General features: G+C 34.3%; 3 protein-coding genes across 5 annotated transcripts; 1 reads left to right on the forward strand and 2 right to left on the reverse strand.

The window, feature by feature from the left end:
- Positions 1 to 1,099: 1,099 nt before the first annotated feature.
- On the reverse strand, positions 1,100 to 10,291 carry LOC126736745 (calcyclin-binding protein). Of its 2 annotated transcripts, none has more exons than XM_050441280.1 (5): positions 10,127 to 10,291; positions 2,496 to 2,715; positions 2,245 to 2,441; positions 2,032 to 2,195; positions 1,100 to 1,492 (listed from the first exon to the last, which is right to left on the reverse strand). In XM_050441280.1, exons 1-5 carry the CDS (start codon positions 10,145 to 10,147, stop codon positions 1,411 to 1,413), a joined length of 684 nt encoding a protein of 227 aa, XP_050297237.1. In that variant the 5' UTR covers positions 10,148 to 10,291; the 3' UTR covers positions 1,100 to 1,410. The 2 variants fall into 2 exon arrangements, with proteins under 2 accessions (XP_050297237.1, XP_050297236.1); XM_050441279.1 differs by lacking the exon at positions 1,100 to 1,492 and adding an exon at positions 1,692 to 1,878.
- Positions 10,292 to 10,492: 201 nt separating this feature from the next.
- LOC126736750 (ubiquitin-like protein 5) lies at positions 10,493 to 11,038 on the forward strand. Its single transcript, XM_050441283.1, has 2 exons — positions 10,493 to 10,804; positions 10,927 to 11,038. The coding sequence occupies exons 1-2, from the start codon at positions 10,627 to 10,629 to the stop codon at positions 10,968 to 10,970; spliced, it is 222 nt and encodes a 73-aa protein (XP_050297240.1). The 5' UTR covers positions 10,493 to 10,626; the 3' UTR covers positions 10,971 to 11,038.
- LOC126736744 (uridine-cytidine kinase) lies at positions 11,016 to 22,106 on the reverse strand. Of its 2 annotated transcripts, none has more exons than XM_050441277.1 (6): positions 21,707 to 22,105; positions 21,397 to 21,653; positions 21,196 to 21,341; positions 21,046 to 21,143; positions 20,792 to 20,840; positions 11,016 to 11,458 (listed from the first exon to the last, which is right to left on the reverse strand). In XM_050441277.1, exons 1-6 carry the CDS (start codon positions 21,803 to 21,805, stop codon positions 11,319 to 11,321), a joined length of 789 nt encoding a protein of 262 aa, XP_050297234.1. In that variant the 5' UTR covers positions 21,806 to 22,105; the 3' UTR covers positions 11,016 to 11,318. The 2 variants fall into 2 exon arrangements, with proteins under 2 accessions (XP_050297234.1, XP_050297235.1); XM_050441278.1 differs by lacking the exon at positions 11,016 to 11,458 and adding an exon at positions 20,161 to 20,596 and having other exon boundaries at positions 21,707 to 22,106.
- Positions 22,107 to 22,183: the final 77 nt, after the last annotated feature.

A 22,183-nucleotide genomic window follows, 5' to 3' on the forward strand; every position in this document is an offset into this window, starting at 1 on the left:
GTTCACAAAAATAGATACTGAAGACGATTGCGAATTCCTTCAGGTAAATCTTAATAAAGTAGAGAATTGGTGCAATGTCAATAGACTATATTTAAATGTTAATAAATGCTCTATTCTCTCATTTTCTAGAAAACTGTTGCCAATCAATTTTGACTATAGAGCAAATAATGTTGTGTTAGCCAGAGTGGATGAGGCGATTGATATGTTCGCCAAGCATGTAGCAAATATAGTTTCTGACTCTGCCAAATTGTTGGGTTTTATTTATCGAAACTGTCGGCACTTTGAAAATATTAATACTTTAAAACTACTTTTTTTCTCTTACATACGCTCAAAAATAGCATACGAATCTCTAATTTGGTACCCAATTTATAGCTACCTGATAGATGATATTGAGCACAAGTTTATGAAGTATCTCTGGTTTAGAGAGGAAGGTGTCTTTCCAGCCTGAGGTTTGGATAATCAATTATACCTTAATAAATTTAATATTAGCAAAAAGAAGAGAAATTCTTTTCATAAAATTCTTATATAACCTTATTCATAATAAGATTGACTGTCCCACCCTTTTGGCTGGTTTAAATTTTTGGGTGCCAAGAATAAACTCTAGGCATTTTAGATTATTTTATGTAAATCCCGCTAGGACTAATATTTTATTTAAATCCCCTATTAATATAATGTGTCAGAATTATATTAATAATAATTTACATGAACGGTTCGATATTTTTGTGGACAGTTTAAGGTCCATTATAGAAAGTATAAAGTAAATAGGTGATACAGAGTCTTTCTAGTATGTATATAGATAGTCTGTAACAACATATAGAATGTTAAGCATTTTTTAATACATATTTTGGTAATTTTTTTAAATTCTTTCCTGTGATTGGGTAACAAACCTGTTGGAAATAAATGCCTCTTTTTTATGCTCTATATGGATTTTTTACAGATTTTGTTTTTTTTTTCTTTCCCTGACAAGCTTTACCGCTTCAGGGCGTATTTATATTTATTTATGTATTTGGCTGTATATGAATTTGAAATTATCATAGATAAACATTATTATTAAAAAAACAATAACTAGAAGTACAAATAAGACATTCAAACTAAATGCTTACTTGTTCATAACATTTATTTACTTTAAACACTGAAAAAAAAGTCGAAAAATAAAAAATCCACTCACTTACATCCTCTAGAAAAATACCTATGGAATAATTGGTGTTTAATATACGGGGTTTACGTAATAAATAAAACCCCCATTTAACAAATATACACGACTATTACTCTACACTCTATCACTCTTTTGGGCTTCGTATGGCGCTTATTGCTTTAAATTCGTGATTCCGCGAACGTTTAAGGCCTAAACACTAAACACCGATATGATAATAAGCGCGAAATAAAATTAGATAAAGATTAGATAAATATTTAGATGGTGGGACCCTTGCTTTGGCTCTCGGTCCACGCTTTGGCGATCGTACGCTTCATTTCGTCGTCCCCAGTCGCGTACCTTTAAAAAATACATTTTTAAATCGTTTTCGAGTTATGGCAGACAGGTAAGTAATGTCGTTGCTAACACCGATTCTTTCTCAATAATGAGGAAATTCTAGCAGTTAATACCGCTCTGGTTTTTACTTAAAAAATCAGCCTTAGCAACATCATTAATTAAAAACAGTGTAGATCAAGTATCATGTTATGTACAAATGGGAAGTGATATAAATTTCTTACAGAAGGTATAGATTGTGCAAATAATAAAAAAAAACACAGCTACCATACATATAGAAAATCAAAGAGTTTCCACCGTAAAACTTGAGGATTCTAACTCTATATAAATCAGTAATTAGAATTCCCACGTTTGACAGGTGAAATTTACCTCTATAATGTGGGTTATGATGTCTGCAAAAATAAAACCAGCATTAGAAAACTAAAGAAGAGTTACTATATACAAATATTGTTTAAATAGTCAAAATGAAGCAATGAAATTACTGGACTACATCAGAGGGATCATATTCCCCTTTTAGTAAGGATTTTAATTAATTATTTACTTACATGTTCTTCATAATGTTCATGAGACTAGAGGTGGGGTCTGACTTGTCATCATTGTCGAAACTGGGCAGTTTTCTGTCTTGTGCTTTCTTTTCCCATTCAGTTACGTGCGTCCAATGAGTGTCCTCTTTTTTAGCAGCATTTATCAAAATTAAGTCATTCTTTACCTAAAATTACTTATTAAGGCAAAACACTTCATAACCATAAATAAAATACCTTAAATGTACTGTTTTTAGGCTCAATACTGTTTAATAACTGGGTAACTCTGAAAACGTAATCCTTATTTTCCAAGTTCTTCACTTTCAGTTCCAACGATTTCTCTTGGAAATCACAAGTGATATTCTCAGCTGGAACCGTATTCACTTTCGGAAGGGTTATGTAGAACTTGAGGAACTTTTGGCTCTGGTCCCATGCTGAATTAAAACAGCATTAATCATAAAAGTTTAGGACATTCTTAAAAGGCTTACCGTAGTTAGTGATCTTGACTTCATAAGACAAATTGGTGCTCGGCTTTACACTGACTTGAGGTACATTCAGTTGCACCTCCATTTCATTTTCTTTTTCCTTCTCCTCTAGCCTTACCACCTCAGAGATGAGTTTTCTCTTCTCAATACTAAGGATATCTTTTACTTTTTGCCTGATTACATGGGTTTCTAAGTATTCCATCTCTGCAATGTCTTTTTTAAGCTGTAAAATACCAATTAAATTGTTGAATAATAATTTGTGCAATTTGGTGAAGATTACTACAATGACTAGAATCAATATTAATAAGAATGATTATAAGTTGTGAAAATGTGGGTGATCAAAGACTCGCCTTGGTCTTTGTGGCAATGTTACCCATCAAAAATTGATGAGCAATGGGAAGTTTAATACAAACTTTTTTTCAGGTATAAAAATGCATATAGGAGGAAAAGTGTAAGTGTAATTCCATTCTTAAAGGATCTCATAAAGAATGTTAGAGTATGTTGCATAAGACAAAGGTCTGCAAGAAATCAGTATAAAGGGTGAACCACTAGCTCTTAGCAATAAAGTAAATAAATCTATGTTTGGTGTGGGGCCTGGTGAGATGAAGAAAATTAGATGAAGATGTCTCTAATTATCAAAATCAGATTAAAACATGTTCAGAGTGCATAACACCCATTTCTGAATGGGAGGTGCTTAACATTATCAAACATCTTAAAAATAGACATACTCCTGGTCATAAACTTTTAACAAATTTAATTAAGTAGGTTGCTTTTTGTATAGTTTTTCCTCATTCATTTAAACAGGGATACTTTTGAAAGGCTTTAAAACAGGCAATAGTTAAACCCCTGCATAAAAAATTAGGTGTCTGAAAAATAGATAACCATTGAGCAATAAGCTTATTATCATTTGATGCTTGAGAGACTGGAGAGGTTCTTCGAGTTAAGGAGCATCTTTGGTAACTTCACAGCATAGCTTTTGCTACCTAAAATTTCATCTGTAAAATAATTCAAAATTTAGATTTAGTAAAATTTAAACTTTAGCAGCTTTTCTAGACCTATCCAAAGCTTTTGACAGTTGTGCCCTAAACTTTCGCTGACTTTAGTAGAAATCATTTATGAAAATGGTTATGTATAAGTATATATAAGGGTAAAAAAGTCATTTGTATATGAAAGCAGGAACACATTCAACTATTTACCAAAGAAATCTGAAAATACTGAATTCATTAAAGACCCTTCGAGACTTACTTAAGATTTTTATTGGGTAGGGCTAATTATAGTATTGAAGAATTCTACCAGGATGCACTTTAAAATTTGACTTTATTTTGCTTTTATTGATATCAATGTTTGTATTTTTTAATTCTTCATGCTTAGATAATTATTTTCAATTATTTTATTGTCATATATATTTAATTTTTGTGGTTTTGTATATATCTAATGGTTTCTGTTCTTGCTTTGTCAACAAAATGTTTAATTTTTCAACTACTAAATAAAGCAGCTTTAAATTTGCATTACGTATAGATGTAGGGTCAATTGGGGTAAATGTAAACTGGGGTAATTGTAGACACATCTAAAATAAGAAACAGAACAACATTTAGATTTCAAATTTGGCGCGAAGCTCACTATTCGAGTCGTGCCGACGTCGGGCGAACTCGGTTTCCTTCGAAATTGTACTCCTGTTTGTGGGTTTGTGCTCTTCTTGCATTAGTTGGCTGATGTAAATTGATGTGTTTGGTGGTTTTATGTTGAATTTCGGCACTAAAATTTTCGAATGCAAATCATCGAGGTAAGTTAGATATTTCATTTGGACATTGTTTGTTATACTATTGTGTCTATTTTACGCCTAAATGTCTGTCGACAAATTTTATAATCACTAAAAAAATTCAGTGTTTACATTTCCCCCTAATAAATTTGTTCTTGGAGGAAATGTATACACACTTTTGGGGGAATTGTAAACATAATAAAATTAGTGTCTCGCCGATAATTTATGTAAAATGAGTAATTTCTTTATCTTGTTGCAGTGTAAAGATGCCTCGTACTTATGTAAGGAAAAAAGAAGCACCTTCTTACACAACTGAAGATGTTGCGAATGCCGTTGCAGATGTCCAAAATAAAAATAAAACGTATCGTCAAGCAGAAACGTTCTATGGTGTTCCCAGATCAGTTATTTACCAAAGGATAGGAGGACGAAAGACTCCATTAAACGTGACAAAGGGTGGACGTTCCCAAGTTTTATCCTCAGATATCGAAAATGAAATAGTGAAATGTTTATTGGCACGTACTGCGATGGGTCTACCATGTGACAAAGCAGAACTTAGACAACTGGTTGGAGAGTATGTTAATGCAAAAGGTTTAAGAACACCATTTAAAAATGGAGTACCGGGAGAATACTGGTACTACTCATTCATGAGAAGACATCCTGAACTGTCTCTTAAGAAACCGGAACATTTGCAAAAACTGCGGAAGGATACTAGAAAACCTGAGATCGTCTACCATTTTTTTGATGACCTGAAAAGCATCATTGATGAAAATAATTTAGATGATAAAGAAAGCTTTATTTTTAATGCTGACGAGTCAGGTTTTAATAATGATCCCTATCGTATTAGGGCAATTGGAGAGAAAGGAAAGGCCCTGTGCCGGATATCTGGAGGCTCTGGAAGAGAGTCGACGACAGTCTTAGGATATGTTTCTGCCGATGGAAAAGCACTTCCACCGCTCATCGTATTCAAGGGAACTGGAGATTAGGCTCGTTGGACTTCCAATAGCGCCTATCTAGGAACTCTATATGCGACCTCCACTAATGGATGGGGGGAGGAGCCGCAATTTTTACAGTGGTTTACGACAGGGTTTGCACCTCACATTAAAGATTTAATAACTTCCCAAAACCTTCTAGATCAAGCAGCTCTACTGTTGTATAATGGTCACAGCAGTCATATGAGCGTCAGAATTATTGAATAGGCAATGCACAACAATATTCAATTCAATATTTCAATATATTCAACTTCAATATAAAATATTACAATTCTAAGAATATAAAGCACCTAGATACCAGAGTATCTGTATGTGCTATGGTAGAAACAATTAAAAAATTCTAATATATCAATGTTGTTACCCTTAGCAGACTAGCCGTTATATAAATTAGTTCACAATATTTAACATTTTAAATAAGTTTACCCAAAACTACATAACAAAAACCAGACAATAAAAATGAGAAAAAGAGAAAAAAAAAAAAAAAAAAGATTCATATACTATATACATAATATATATAATATTATTTTGATAAAGTTTCCAAGCCATCGTACGGATAAGCTTCAGCCTTCGGACCCTTAAAGGTGAACTGGAATAAACAATTGGTGAAGTTTGGTAAGGAAAAAATGGGACGAGGGTGTGGACGGCTAACTAAGGAAAAATTTACCGAATTACTTGGCAAGAGTCTATGGTTTCTAGTAATATTATATCTGCATTTAAAAATACCTGCGTAATATACCCAATTAATCGAAACAAATTCACACAAAATGAATTTACACCAGAAGACTTGGCCAAATAAGAAGCTGCCCTCAAAGCTCTGAAATCTATAACATCCGATGCTATTATTATCCAACCAGTATCCTCTAAATCAACTGTTGTTGCAGTTTCTGAACCAAACCCACTTCTACCCACGGTCGACGATCAAATCCCTTCAATTTCATCATGTTGTAGTCAACACCATTCAGTGTCATCAGCTAAAATAATAATATCCTTTATTTGCCAACAAAATCGTATACAGGACGACAAAGCAACGTCATACAAAGGAGGATCTAGCTCCCATGGGGTACACTAATTTTTCTTATCTAGAATTCATAGAGGCAATATACTTATATAAACAAAATAACAAAATTTAAAATAAATATTCTAAATATCTAACACAAGTATTATTCAAAAGTAAAATTATAAAAACATTTAATCTGCAACCAGTGGTAAACAGCTTTTTTAAATTGGACTGTAGATTCAATGCTTCTAATATCAGCAGGTAGCATTCTATAAGCCCTGATGGCCATATAATGAGAACCTCTTTCATAGTAAGCTGAATTATGCAATGGAATACGGAGATCGCTTCTATGTCGTGTAATCATAGTCACATCCTCAGCGTACATTTCCCTATTCTCAACAAACAAATGATTGTGTCTCTTTACAAATAACACCAAGGAAGAAAAGTATAGGGAGGGAAAGGTGAGTATTTTTAGTTTGCAGAAGTAAGGCCTACAGGAAGTTCTGTAGGTCATGCCCAATAAACAACGAATGATACGCTTTTGCATTCTAAATATATCTAGAGCTCCTCTTGCAGATCCCCAGAAACAGATACCATATTGTAAGATCGACTGTAGCTGTCCGAAATAAAATAGGCGAAGAGATACCTCAGACACTACATCCCTTAATCTTCTAATCAATCCGCACAAGCTAGCTAATCTGGAATAAAGGTTTTTAATATGTTTCTCCCAATTTAAATTGGGGTCAATGTGTATTCCTAAGAATTTAATACTATTGGCCACAGGGATTGACTGCCCACCAGACCACACAAGTAGAGATTCTGAGACAATATTGGCCTTCGAAAAATTAATCAACCCCGTTTTACCAGAGTTCAAAGACAACTTACTGTCCAGACACCAGGTCCTCATGCGCTCCACTGCGGATGAGCAGCCCCGTGAAAGATCTGCCACTGTCTTCCTGGCAACTATAACTGATGTGTCGTCGGCGAATTGACAAATCATATCAGAAGGGAACAGCTCAGGCAAGCCATTGACATATAATAGGAAGAGCACAGGTCCCAAGATTGAGCCCTGAGGCACACCTCTTCCTATAATTTGGGGGCGGGAAAACGTTGGTGAGCCGGAATATGTCACAAAAACTATTTGTTCTCTTTGCTCTAGATATGAACTGAGTAATTTAGATGCTGCACCCCTGATGCCATACCGTTCCAGGATGTCCAGCAGTAAAGAATGGTCAACCGTGTCAAACGCCTTAGACAAATCGAAATACAGTCCAGCCACACTGGCCTTTCTCTCAAGATTCTCCATAATATATTGTATTGCACTATAAATGGCCATTTCCGTCGATCTTTTGGGAACGAATCCGTATTGGTGTTTATTTATTATTTGATGGTGAGTTAAATAATTTATAACTATTTGATAGATAACCCTTTCAAATACCTTCGATATGGATGGTAATACGGATACTGGCCGATAGTTGGCAATATTCGTTTTTTCTCCCTTCTTAAAAACAGGCACTACTTTTGCCCGCTTAAGAGCAGAAGGAAAAATTTGGGTAGAAAGACTCTCATTGATCACATTGGAAATGGGTCCGGCTAAGTGAATTCCAACAAACTTTAAGACGAAAACCGGAATTTCATCCAAGCCAGAGGAAAATTTATTTGGAAGGTTCATCAATATCTTAAAGATATCCTGAGAATTAACAGGATTGAGAAATATGGTTGGATAATCATTATGCAAGTCATGTATATTGGAGTTACAGCTTTGTTGATGGTCAAGAGTAAAATGTTTAGCAAATAATTCGGTGATTAAAGCTGGGTTTTCAATGGACTGACCATCTTCCCTTAAAACAATATTGTTGTTAGTTTTATTTTTACCTGACTCAGATTTTATGATTGACCATGCTGATTTTATCTTGTTTTTTGAATTTTGGATTTTGTTATCATTTATAGAAAAAAACTATAATAGCTAAAAGCCAACAGCAGACTACCAAAAATTATTAGTGGCATCTACCTATAGTCCACAACCATCGACGTCATAGGTATCAGTAAATCGACAGAAATTACCAACATTTTCTTGCCACTCAGCCGCCGTGAAGATATTGTTGAAGAGAAAAAACAAGTCATATCGAGATTAAAGCAACAAAGATATGGAGAGGTATTAACAACCAACCAAGTCTTGGAAAGACTAAGAGAAGCAGAAGAGAAGAAAAAAAATAAAGGAAAAAAAAAAGGCTAATCCGAAAACGAACAACAAAAAGTTAGAGCCGAAATTGAAAAAAATGAGAAGTGAACCAGTTGCAGAGTCGGAAAGTTCTGATGGAAAAATAAGTCTAGGTGATACTGATGATGAAATAGATTGGGCAGAACCGGAAAAACAAGATATAGAGCTTAAAGCAGTCGAGAGTTCAGACTTGTCCACAGGGAAATTTATTCTTGTGCAGTTCAAAGGTGGAAAGAGAAAGACTACTCTTTTTAAATATGTGTGTTTAATTGAAGCTGTGGATGAAAAATTAACGGAAATCAAAGTGACTGGTCTTAAATCCTGGGATGCATCAAAAATGCTTTTCAACATTGTTGAAACTGATGTCAGTTATATAACCTTGAATCAAATCATTGGTGTGCTTCCTGATCCTGACATTCAAATGAAGGGAGAGAGAATACTTTACAACTTTCCAGCAATAGTTCCTGTTTATGAGCAAAACTAATTTTTTATACCTATAATATTATTATAATTACATACTTAGAATAAATTTCTTTTATTAGTGTTCTCAAAAATAGTTTGCTTTTAGTTAAAATAAACAGAACTGTTGGAAAATATTTACTTTTATCTTGATTTTTCATTATATTGCAAGCAAAACCTTTAAGGTCACATTATTTTGGGGTAAATGTAAACACGACTTATATCAAAAAATATTTTGCTACACAGCGACTTTATATAGTTCATTTACATTTGCCCCAGGTTTTTTTCTGGTAGAGTAAATGTGTCAAGAGATGCTTGTTTACAATTACCCCAAAGAGTAGGGGCAAATGTAAACAGACAAGCATGTTGAATATATTTTTTTTTATCTTAATGTGACTTGTAATTACAGAAAACCACTAGTAATTATCAAAGAAGATACTATAAGCTATGTGACTGCTAATTTACGTATATAACATAATGCATCATGTCCACGAAAATCGTTTAGCAAGTCAAAACATGAAATATTGTCCACAATTACCCCAATTGACCCTATTTCTAGATGTCTTGAATTTAATTGACCCAGTGATGCATTTTTATATTTTATTTTTGCAAGTTCATTCCATAATAATTGTATCTATAATGTGGATGCTTTATTTCTTCAGATCAATAAATGTATTGAAAAGAAACTGGTGGAAGTTTGTTTTATAACACATCCATTATTCTCTTTCAGTTGTTATAGACCTGATAGTCCAACATATACCCAAGGGAAATTCTATAGGGACAAAATCAAGAAGTTCACAAGAGAGGCTGATTAAGTTTAATCCCTGGCTGACCCAGTCTCTCAATAAGTAAAGCTGATTTAAAAGGTCCCATGAATTGCTCAGACTTAAGTTGTAGATCACAAGGACAAAAGAACTTTTGTGAAGAGTTTAATTTATGTTATTTATTTAATTAGTGGTCACTATGTTGTATTGTAAAAGTTTATGCAAATGAAATATAATGAATAGTGTATAATTCTAAAATTGAAGGAATATAGAGACAGCCGATTAAATCCTAGTGAAGCTCTAGGGGCATGTGTAATTTATAGTCCTTATTCTAGTTTTAGAGGCAACAACACGATTTTTTTTTATATATCTGATTTAATTGCAATATGTTAAGGGGATGGATTGAGTACATTTGCATGCAGACACTACGATTAAACAGACTTACCTCTTCGATTTTATTGGCCATTTTCACTGATGTTCGTTAACAATTGTGCGAGTTTGTAGATTCGTTGATTTTCTGGAAACCTTTTGTAATGCGATAGAAAACGCTGGAAAACAGGAAATGTTTGGGTTGGACCGTTTGACATCCACTGTCAATGTCAAAAGAATTGACAAGTCGTTTAGTAGTAATGGGGAACAGATTTCAATGTACTTTCTGAGCATTTTTTTCAAAAATACTTATTTTTTAAGATTTTAATTATATATAAGCAAATTCTCTTCAAAGTGATTTACTTTAATTTGAAATCTTAATATGGGTATTACTTGATGAGGCTGATCAAAATCAACAGCTTCAACTCTCGTCACCTGTCATTTTTGTCAACCGCCATAACAAAAAATCAAAACAAATGTAGAGATTGAAAAAGAGTCAGAAGTGCGAGTCACATTTTTAAAGATTATCATATAAAATTGTTCTTTCCTCAACAAAAACACACTAATAATTAAAAAATGATAGAAATTACATGTAACGATAGGTTGGGTAAAAAGGTGCGAGTAAAATGCAACCCGGATGACACTGTAGGCGATTTAAAGAAGCTGATTGCTGCACAAACAGGCACAAAATGGGACAAAATTGTGTTAAAAAAATGGTATACCACTTTTAAGGACCATATACAGCTACAAGATTGTATCCTTTTATATTTGAGTATCATAGTTTTAATTCTTGAATTTGTTCACACAATATATTTTTTATTTTTGGAGATTACAATTTAGACTAACTAGAATTTTCCTTAACTCAAATTCTTCTAGATGAAATCCATGATGGAATGAACATTGAGCTGTATTATCAATAATCTGGGGGAGAACTTGATATGGTTAAAGTGTATAATAAATAAAACTTTCTTTTATTTCTAATAAACAATTTTTATTATTTCAATTTAGTAACAAACAAATAGCATTTATGCCTAAGACCTAATATAGCACCAGATTTGGTAAAAATATCACAAAGAAAAAAAAATTTAACTAAAAAGCCTAATTTGTTCAGAATTTTTTAGTCTTTTGACTGACTGATACACACAAAGAGCAATAAATAACATTTATAATAAATAAACAACCTTAAACTTGTAATAAATAACATAAATTAAACTCACAAAAAAAGTTGTTTTGTACTTGTGAACTAACTAAACTTAAAGTGGGAGCACTTAGTGGGGCCTTTTAAATGAGCCTTTTTTATTGAGAGACTGGGTGAGCGAGGGGTGAAACTTAATCACCCTCTCTTCTGAGCTTTTCGGTTTTGTCCCTAAAATTTCCCTTATATGTTGGACTATCAGGTCTATAGCAACTGAAAGAGAATAATGCATCTATTAAGGAAACATTTCATTCTCAAATGTATTCAATGTAAGATAGAAAAGGGAAGTCTTTTCTCCACAAATAAAACTCCAATGTCGGCAAGTGTTTTGGCCATCATCAGACTACAAATTTACTGATTGTAAAGAATGTGTCGCAGGCTTAGGACTAAAACTTATTTTATTTCAGAAGAAATGATGATGTTTCAGTCTTTACTTAGGCCATAATCAGGGCTGGAAATTGCACATTACACTTTAAAATTTAATGAATAAATAACAAACACTATGACAGGCAGTCTTATTTTTAGATCATATTTTCGTAGATTATAATTTTCAAAAAAAGAGAGATCAGTCTGTGATAAAATAAGAAGCATTATGAAGTGTTGCACTTTACATCTATGTTATCAAATTTTAAAAACACCACTATCTATTAGCTGGTGCTATGCACTAGTGATACTAATAACTGCCGGAATGTTGTTAGCGAGATTCTTTAAGATAATAGTTTGTTTCATTGTGTAATATACAGTGTGGTGACTTTAACTAAAATAAATTCAGTTAAAACTAATCAAATTTTATCTCGCAAAATTCCTGAGACCCGTCGATTTTTGTATATTTTTTTTCACATTTCAAGATAGTTTTTGTATTTTTTCACCTACAGGGGGGGTCCAGTTAACCCAAACTTTTTTTTTCAAATGAAAAGCCACTTTTTTTAAACTCTCATTGAAAAGAACTCTTTTTCCTGATTAAATTGCCCTATTTACTTTTGTGATTATCTAAAGGAGAAATACGAAAAAAAAACAAAAACCATCCATTAAATTATTAAAAGTCTCGAAATATTTTGTGTTGGTAAATTTTTGGCGTGTTTGTTTATTTTATTGGTATCGAGACATTTCCTGACATTGTTGTAGTGTCACTGTTAAAGTGAATTTCAACCAGTTGTTAAATAAGTTAACTTATATTGAAAAAATGCCTTATTTATCTGAATCCCACAAGATTAAACTCTTAATGATGATTGGTTATGGGGACAGAAGTCGTACTCAGCTAGAGGTTGTCCACTTATTCAGGCAGAAATATCCAGATTTGCCACCTATTAACCAAGGTACGGTTAGTAAAATCGAAAGCAGATTTCAAAAAGTTGGGCACATGAGGGATGTTTCAAGACAAAGGTCTTCTAAAATTTGCAGCCAGAAGAGTAGCTCGCAAAAACTCTATTCATAAATCTGTGCTAAAAATTTTAAAAAGTGCAAACAAATGACCTTATAAAATGCAACCCGTTCAAGAGTTATTGGAAGACGATCCAAATCGCAGAGTTCAGTTCTGTGAATTAATGATGAACGCCATTGACGAAAATCGCATATCTTCGGACTGGATCCTTTTTTCTGATGAGGCTACATTCACCCTAAATGGCCATGTTAATAAGCAGAACTGTCGCTACTGGTCTGACGAGAACCCACACTGGGTAAGGGAAACTAATACACAATATCCCCAGAAAACTAATGTTTGGGCTGGCATAATTGGCAGGCAAGTTATAGGGCCCATATTCTTCAATGATACTTTAACTGGGGAAAGATATCTAGAATTTCTTGAACATGAACTAGTTCCAGTCTTACGTGCCTTATATCTGAGTCAGTTCGATCCAGATTTGTATGATGAAAGAATCTGGATGCAACAAGATGGTGCTCCCCCACATTATGCCCGTAATGTACGCCAGTATTTAGATGACAATTTTCCAAACAGATGGATTGGTAGAAGGGGTGCAATCGAGTGGCCGGGACGTTCTCCCGATCTCACCCCACTCGATTTTTTTCTGTGGGGACAATTGAAGTCAAATTTATATGAGCAAACCAGGAAACCAGGGTTTTTATTTTTTTTTCGTATTTCTCCTTTAGATAATCACAAAAGTAAATAGGGCAATTTAATCAAGAAAAAGGGTTCTTTTCAATGAGAGTTTAAAAAAAGTGGCTTTCCACTTGAAAAACAAAAGTTTGGGTTAATTTGGACCCCCCCTGTAGGTGAAAAAATACAAAAACTATCTTGAAATGTGAAAAAAAATATACAAAAATCGATGGGTCTCAGGAATTTCGCGAGATAAATTTTTATTAGTTTTAACTGAATTTATTCCAGTAAAACTCACCACACTGTATATACATTGGTGGCTTAATGTCATGTTTATAGATGTTTAGTAACCGATTATTTTGGGTGTTTGTTCTGAAATTTACTCCCTATTTAAGATCATAACTTCTGAAATTATGACTCAATGAAAAGTGATGAGCCAAAACTGTATGCTTCTTTTGGTCTTTATGATATTGCAGTCATACTTGAACTGAACTGACTCATTCTGCTTTTGATGTATTGCTAGTTTGTCCAATATGTTTATTTATTTTTATTTATTTATTTAATAGACGGGATCAACCCCATTACAAAAAAAAAACAATATTACAAAGTTCAATAGTTACACCTAACCATAACTTAAAATAGCTAAAATACAAATATGTTTTTACAAGCAAACCAACATAAAATCAACAGAAGAGTTTACACAATCTCTCTAATTTGGTTCCTAAAACTAGACAAGCCAATGCCGACAACTTCAATATCCTCATGGTTGATAATATTTAAGGTTCTTTCGATAGGGGAGTGAGTGGCATAGTTGGTACTGTGAAAAGGCAAAGCAAATAGTCGGTTTCGTCTCAAGAGTCTTGAGGGGACACTGAAGCTAATTCTACTGAGAAGGTCGGGGCATACAATCAGATGATATAAATACATAATAAATACAAAGGTTAAATCACCACGAATACGTCTTTCTCTCAATGTTGTCATAGCCAGCACTTCCCGTGCATCATCAAACGTGATCGTTCGGTATTTCCAAATTTAATTTAAATAGACAAAATCTTAAAAACTTATTCTGAATCCTTTCAAGGGCCAGACAGCTGTTCATTTAATAGGGGGGGGCCATATCATTGAGCCATACTCCAATAAAGAAACCACCAAAGACATGTACACTCTCTTACAGGTCTCGACTGATAGCTCTCTACAGTTACGCAGAACAAAACCCAGAACCTTGGAGGACCTAACCACTATATTATTTATGTGTATATTAAAATTTAAATGATCGTCAAAATAAATGCCAAGATCCTTGATTGTATCAGAATACTGAACAGGGCTTCCCTCTATATTGTATGATGTTACAACTTTTTTACCTCTTTTGTGAAAACTAATATAATTACATTTCTTTATGTTTAAGAATAAGATATTGTTGACACACCAATCATTTAGCCTATTCAGGTCATTCTGTAACAAAATTTGGTCTTTGGGAGTCTGGATTACTCTATAAAACTTCCGGTCATCTGCAAACAATAAAAAGGCACTATTTTCAAAACATGTAGTTATATCATTAATGAAAATGTTAAAGAGCAATGGTGAGCAGTGTCTACCCTGAGGTACACCAGAACATACATTGATATTGCTGGATCTAGCACTACCCAATCTAACCTGCTGAGTCCGGCCTGACAAGAAGCTTGTGAACCAGGCAACTATATGATTGGAGAAACCAAACACTCTAAGTTTCTCCTGCAAGATTCTGTGATCGACTCTATCAAAAGCCTTGGAGAAGTCTGTATAAATCACATCCATCTGACACCCCCTCTCCAAGGCATCCAACAGATCCTGCTGATAGATCAAGAAGTTAGTGATCGTAGATCTGCCCGAACTAAACCCATGCTGCTGATTGAGCAACAGCTCCTTGCAATAGAAATAAATTTGGTCGTAGATAAGACTGCCCAACAGTTTTGGAATGGCCGACTGGATGCAAACGCCCCTATAGTTGCCTATTTGGTCATTATCATTTGATTTAAATATTGGTACCACAAAACTATCCTTCCATAATGACGGAAAGAGTGAGCCAAGGGATTTCTGAAAAAGGAAGAATAGAGGGCGAGAAACAGTACAGACACATTTTTGTAAAAAATAGTTTGGTATCCCATCAGGACCTGAACTAACTTTGGCCTTTAATTTTAAAATTTTATCAAAAATCAAACCAACAGACAGTTGGGGGATTAGGAATTTTCATTTTTCTCCCACCTGTTGACCCATATAATAATTATTTTTATTTATATTAGTATTGTAGACAGTTGAAAAAAACTGGGCAAAACCCTCCGCTATCTGGTCGCAACCAGAAAATTCATTATCACTATAATACATTGAATTTGGAATTTACTGCCTTCCTACTGTTGAGGTGATACCAAAAGCTTCTAGGGTCAGTACAGAGTAATCGGTCTAAATTTGAAATATAATCACGGTAGCAAATATTCGTTTTGCACGTCACCCTGAGATTAGAAAAAGTGACATAATCAGATTGATCACGAGTACTGATGTAATCCTTGTGAGCAATCTTCTTCTGTGTAACTAGATATTTAAGTTCACCCGATAACCACTTGGGAAAATCAGATGTCTTATATCTTTTGAGAGGAACAAAAAGGGCTATTGCCATGTTTACAATGTGATAGAATTGAGAGACAGCTATGTTAATATCAGTCGTGTTCAGTATTGTAGTCCAGTCAATTCCAGACAAGTAATTATTAATGCCATCATAATCTGCAAGCTTAAAATCATAATAAAATTCTACATACTCTACATTTGGCTTGAATTCACCACACAAATCTAATTGAAAGTTGTACGCTTTGTGGTTTCGAGATTTATCAAAAAGGTAGTCGATTGCGTCTGTTACCACAAGATTACTTTTATTAGTGAAGATCAGATCCAAATCAACCAATCTATCATTAGGTATTATTTTTTGAAAAAAATTCAAATAAGCATAAAACTGACCTAGAGTTAAACCTGGAGAGTTCGGACTGCACTCAACCACAGCGCCAAGATTGTCACTCCCCCAGCGAGCATCTGGTACATTAAAATCACGGAAGACATAAAAATCGTAATCAGAATACTCCTGCCGGAGAATATCTGTCGAGTGACAATGGCTTTCATACAAACTGATTTCAGAATTAGGGGGAATATAAACCCCTCCAATAATAAGTCATTGTCATTGTCTCATCATGTCACTCTCCAGAACTCCCTCAAATGGTGATTGCTAACGCCGTCAAACTCAAAAAAGTACTAATTTGAAACACCTGTCTCTAAGTATGGATAAAACACCGAAGCAACAACAGGAGTATCGAAATTTGAAGGCAGAACTTCAGAGGCGTACGGAGGCTGGTGAGTCAAATCTGAGAATTGTCTACTCCAATGGATCCCAGAAGATTGTGTCCTTGGATAACAATCGTAAACAAAAAAACTAATAGCCTTGTCCAACGGGGATATCTCTGCAATTTACCAGAATGTTCGGGGACTTAATAGCAAAACACACGAATTCTACAAGTCAGTGTCCGGTGGCGATTATCATCTTTTATGTGTATCTGAGACTTGGATTCAGGATGGTGTACGGGATCGGGAACTTTTTGAAAATAACTATTTAGTGTATCGTAAGGACCGAAATCTCGAGGCTCTCGGAGTCAAAAGAGGAGGTGGAGTTCTTGTTGCTGTTAGACATGACTTGGCATCTGTCAGGGTTGATTTGAAGGACTTGGAGGTCATACTACCATCTATGGATATTGTGGGTTGCAGGGTGTCTGTAAACAAGACAAGTGTTTATATTTTTGTTATATATATACCACCAAACTCGCCTTTAGAAAGTTACTTGTCTCTCTTTGATTATCTTTCCTCTTTTAGGGCAATTCAGAACCAAAATATTTTGTTGTTGGGGGATTTTAATATGAGGTTTATACAGGATAATGTTTATGATTGTAACACTAAACTTGCTGGCCTAAGGGATTTTATGGCGTTTTTGAATCTCTCTCAATTTAACAATGCCCTTAACTGCAACAATAATTTGCTTGATCTAGTTCTCTCCAACTTCCAGTGTTCTGTGGATAGGGACGACCAACCCCTTGTCACTGAGGATGCATATCACCCTGCTATTAATATCTCGTTGAATCTTGTCAAATTCGAGAGTGTTACAGATTTCCCCTCCAACAATGAGAGTCCTAAGTACAATTTTCGGAGGGCTAATTTTCCCTATCCTTACCAGCTTATCTCTGATGTGGATTGGACTTTTATATACACCCAGTCAGATGTTAATGAGGCAGTTAAAACCTTTTATGATAAAATCCATGAAATTTTTTGTCTAGCTGTTCCTCGTTTTCGACCCTCTAATAGTAAATACTCATATCCTGTGTGGTACACTCATGAAATTAGGAAATTATTAAAATTAAAGTCTAGGCTACATAGGAGATGGCTTCATACACGGTGCTCTGCTGCTTATGAGGATTTTAGAGCTGCTAGGAGGGTAGTAAAAACAAAAATGGATCTTGCTTATCACGAGTATATATCCAGGACTGAGTCAGCTATTCGGAGTGCTCCAAAGCAATTCTGGAGGTTCATTCACCTTAAACGAAACAATTCTCGCATTCCAGGTTCTATGAGCTATAAAGATACCACTGTTGTGGGTCCTAAAAGTATTGTAAATGCTTTTTCTGATTTTTTCAGGAGCGTTTATGTTGAGTCCTCTATTGCTCAGCCCAAAGAATCTGATACATATGGTTCAGACAACATTTTGGTCCAATCTTTTGTTGAGGCAGATGTAAGAAAAGCTTTACAGAAGTTAAAAAACAAAGAAACTGCGGGTCTTGACCAAATACCTTCATTTCTTTTGCGTGACTGTGCATCGGCCCTGGCTGTACCACTCTTACAAATCTTCAACTTATCACTCAAGACCAATACATTTCCAGAAGAGTGGAAAAAGGCTAAAATATGTCCAGTGTTTAAGAGTGGCGACCATGGCAGAATAGAGAACTACAGACCGGTGTCAATTCTCTCTAATTTTTCGAAGGCCTTTGAGATATGTGTGCATGATAAATTGTCTCCTCAAATTAAGCACATAATTACAGAAAAGCAGCATGGTTTCTTTCAAAAAAAATCTACTGTCACTAATATGGCTTGTTTCTTGGAAACAGCATATCTAGCTATAAATCAGAAAAGCCAGTTGGATGTGCTGTACACAGACTTCTCGAAGGCTTTTGATCGGCTGGATCACGGTTTGCTGGCACGGAAGCTGGCTTTGGCTGGATTTCATCCTTGTCTGGTGGAGTTCTTCATCTCATATTTGACTGGCAGGCTTCAGTATGTTGAATTTAATGGTTTTGGGTCCGAGTATTACATGGCTTCGAGTGGTGCGCCCCAAGGCAGTAACCTCGCCCCAATGCTGTTCGATCTATTTATTAATGATTTAGTTGATTGTATGGAGAGTTTCTGTCTTTTATTCGCTGATAATCTGAAGTTGTTTCGTATCATTCGTACTATGCTGGATGGACCGTCTGAAGCTACAAGAGGACATGAATAGGGTCTTTGAATGGTGTGAAAGAAATAAACTACCCCTAAACTGTGAAATGTAAAAAAATGACAATTTCCATTCTTCGTGAAGAGATTTTATACCCATATATATTGAGTGGTTCTCAGTTGCTAGACTGTTCTTCAGTGAAGGATTTGGGCATTGAAGTAGATAAGAAGCTCACATTCAACCAGCATATAGCACAGGTCACTAGTTCAGCCTTAAAATCCCTCGGGTTTATAGTAAGGTCCACTTCTCAATTTAAGAATATATCCAGCTTGACTGTATTGTACAATTCATTAGTAAAGTCTAAATTAATGTATGGCTCTATGTTGTGGTTCCCCATCTATGATGTTCATGTTAACAGACTGGAGTATGTACAGCGCAGATTCTTAAAGTTACTTTCTTTTAAGTTGGATGGAGTATATCCAGTAAGAGGTGTGGAACAGGAGTACCTGCTGAATAGATTCAACTATTTGTCACTAAAGCAAAATACTATTCTCTCTAGTCAGATATTTTTATATAAACTTTGCAATAATAAAATTGATTGTTCTGAGCTCTTAGAGAGGCTACCTCTATTTGTTCCTCCTGCCAATACAAGGAGGCACCATATATTTTATCCCTCTCTTAACTTAACAAATCTGTCCAGCAAAGCTCCACTGTGCTGTGCTTGTACATAGTATAATCAGATGAATGCTATAGATGTCAACATCTTTAGCAGCACTGAATATATTTAAAAAAAAAGGATGTGTTCCTCTCTTAATTTGAATGATACCTGATTATTTTTCTGTGATTGTTATCATTTGGTTAGTATGTCTTATATTCTTACAATTATGCTATTGTTTTAAATTTTAAATTTTGTTATCATTCTATATTGGATCTTATATTATTTTTTTTGTACTACTTATTTAAGGTGCTTATAACTTGTACTGTTTTAATTTTAATTATTTTGATTGTCTTGTAATTGGGAATTTTCCTGTTGGACAATAAACTATTTGAATTTTGAACTTGAATAAAATTATTGTTACCCACTTTACATGATATAAACAATTAAATATTAAATATAACTCTTTACAACAGGGAACCTTATAAATTAAATTAGAAGATAGTTCTTTAGGGTCTATTAATTTAATGAAAATCAAGCCTATTAATTTTGTATTATAAAAAGCAAGTAATTAGTCAGCACAAGTATGAGTGCCATATCACACTAAGGATGTTAAACATGTACTAATCGACATGTTTATAAAATATAAACAATAACTCACTGCATACTAAACTTTTCTAAAATAATGGATTCATTATAAAACAAACTTTCACCAGTTTCTTTTTAATACATTTATTGATCTGAAGAAATAAATAATCCATATTACAGATACCATTATTAATTATTATGGAATGAACTTTGCAAAAATAATGTATAAAAATGTATAAAAAATGCATCACTGGGTCAATTAAATTGTAAATTCAAGACATCTTATAGTAAATTGTGCCATAACCTGTTATTATTTTAGCTGGAAACAATATTAAAAGGCAAAGATTCCTAACGATAGTAAACTGGTTTAGTCTTGACTAGCTACACCAAGCAAAATACTGATTAAATACACCTATAATTAATCGAGCCTATGAATACCCAATTTAAACCTAATTGCTAAAAATTGACTTAATTAATGCTTGGCAATGGTTCCTGACAATCCATTTTCCCTGGGTCTCCCCTGCAAAATGTCCTTGATATGGTGTACAATAAGATCAATAGCCACTGCAACAGAAAAAAATGACAGTGAGCATGACAGCACTATGTACATTAATAAAATCACATGCATTTGACAATGATGACATGCACAGTATTAACTACTTATTGCAGTGACTATTTCGATCATCATTTAAAGGAAGGAAAAAGGAAAATCAGGAAGCCATTCACCAAGCTAATGAACTACTATTTAAAGGAACTTACCATGGTTGTCTGCTCCTCTTGGGATTATCACATCTGCAAACTTTTTAGTCTGAAAGTAAAAGTTTCATAATTTTACTGATTGTGATGTGTCAACTATATATACTATGTATTTATCAAGGCTATAATGGAAAAAACAACTTACAGTTGAGTTTTTCAAGAAAATCAAACTAAAATTTTATAAACCGCAAAGATGTTGAAATGTTTTACAAACACCTAATTTATAATGATGCCACTATATAATTATAAGCACTTACCGGAGAGCAGAACTCTTCAAAAGCTGGCTTAACAAAGTTCATGTACTGGTTGAGTACTTGATCCAGATCCCTGCCCCTTTCATTTATGTCCCTTGGGACTAAAATTTATTTAAATAAAACAAACATAACAAGAAAATTTTATTGTAGTACCTCTTCTGGCAAGCCTTGTATCAGAGTCAGTATCAACAAAAAGCTTCATATGAAATAAGTTCCTCACTTCTGGGAAGTAAAACACTAAAATACCTTCAAACAGCACCACATCTGCCGGGTATATAGTCAAAACATCATCTTTATTGCTACAATACCCATAATAAGAAATAATTTTCTCAATTTTAAGCCTGTCATACTTACATAGTGTGAGTTTTGTAATCGTATGTAGGAATATTGACCATCTTCCCAGCTAAAATATCAGTTAAAGTATCCCTTATTAAAACCTCATTAAAAGCATCGGGATGGTCAAAGTTAAAAAGCCCCTTTTCGGCTCTAGATATCTCGGAGGTGGTGAGTTCTCTGTAAAAGCTGTCTTGTGAAACACAAACAACTTGACGCTGTTTATTATCTATATCTGCTTGGCCTAGTTTTTCCATGATTCTTTTACATACTGTGCTCTGAAAATTAATGACCCTGAGTTTGGTGAATAGGGCAAGGTTATGGTACTAACCTTTCCACTGGCTGTACCCCCAGCGACCCCAATCAGAAAGGGGGTCTTCTCGTCGTGGCCGTTCATCTTTGAGGAACCGTTTAAACGTACGTCACTCATAATTGGTTATTTTTAGACTTTTAAATCGATATTTTTAACTTTTTTGGTGTGGTGTTACTATTACCATTTGAAGTTTTAGTAGCTTGCAATGGAATGTGGATGATTGCTTGATATTTATGATTATAACGCAATTGGTTTAGTGGCTTGTTATCTTGACATGTAAATCGTTATTTAATTTCTCAGAATAAACCATAATAAATGGTTCAAAGTATAAAATAAACACAATTTTTTTATAGTGGGGCTAACAGCAGGCCCCACATATCGAATCCAAAATTTTGCGGTAGCGCAATTGCAAGCTGGCAGTCTATCGATATCGCTTTTGTCGATTTGGTGACTGTTGTCCAGTCGACCAATTAAGAACCAAAACCAACCATGAGC

The sequence above is a fragment of the Anthonomus grandis genome, chromosome 5 (assembly GCF_022605725.1).
Source record: "Anthonomus grandis grandis chromosome 5, icAntGran1.3, whole genome shotgun sequence".
NCBI classification, from domain to species: Eukaryota; Metazoa; Arthropoda; class Insecta; order Coleoptera; family Curculionidae; genus Anthonomus; species Anthonomus grandis.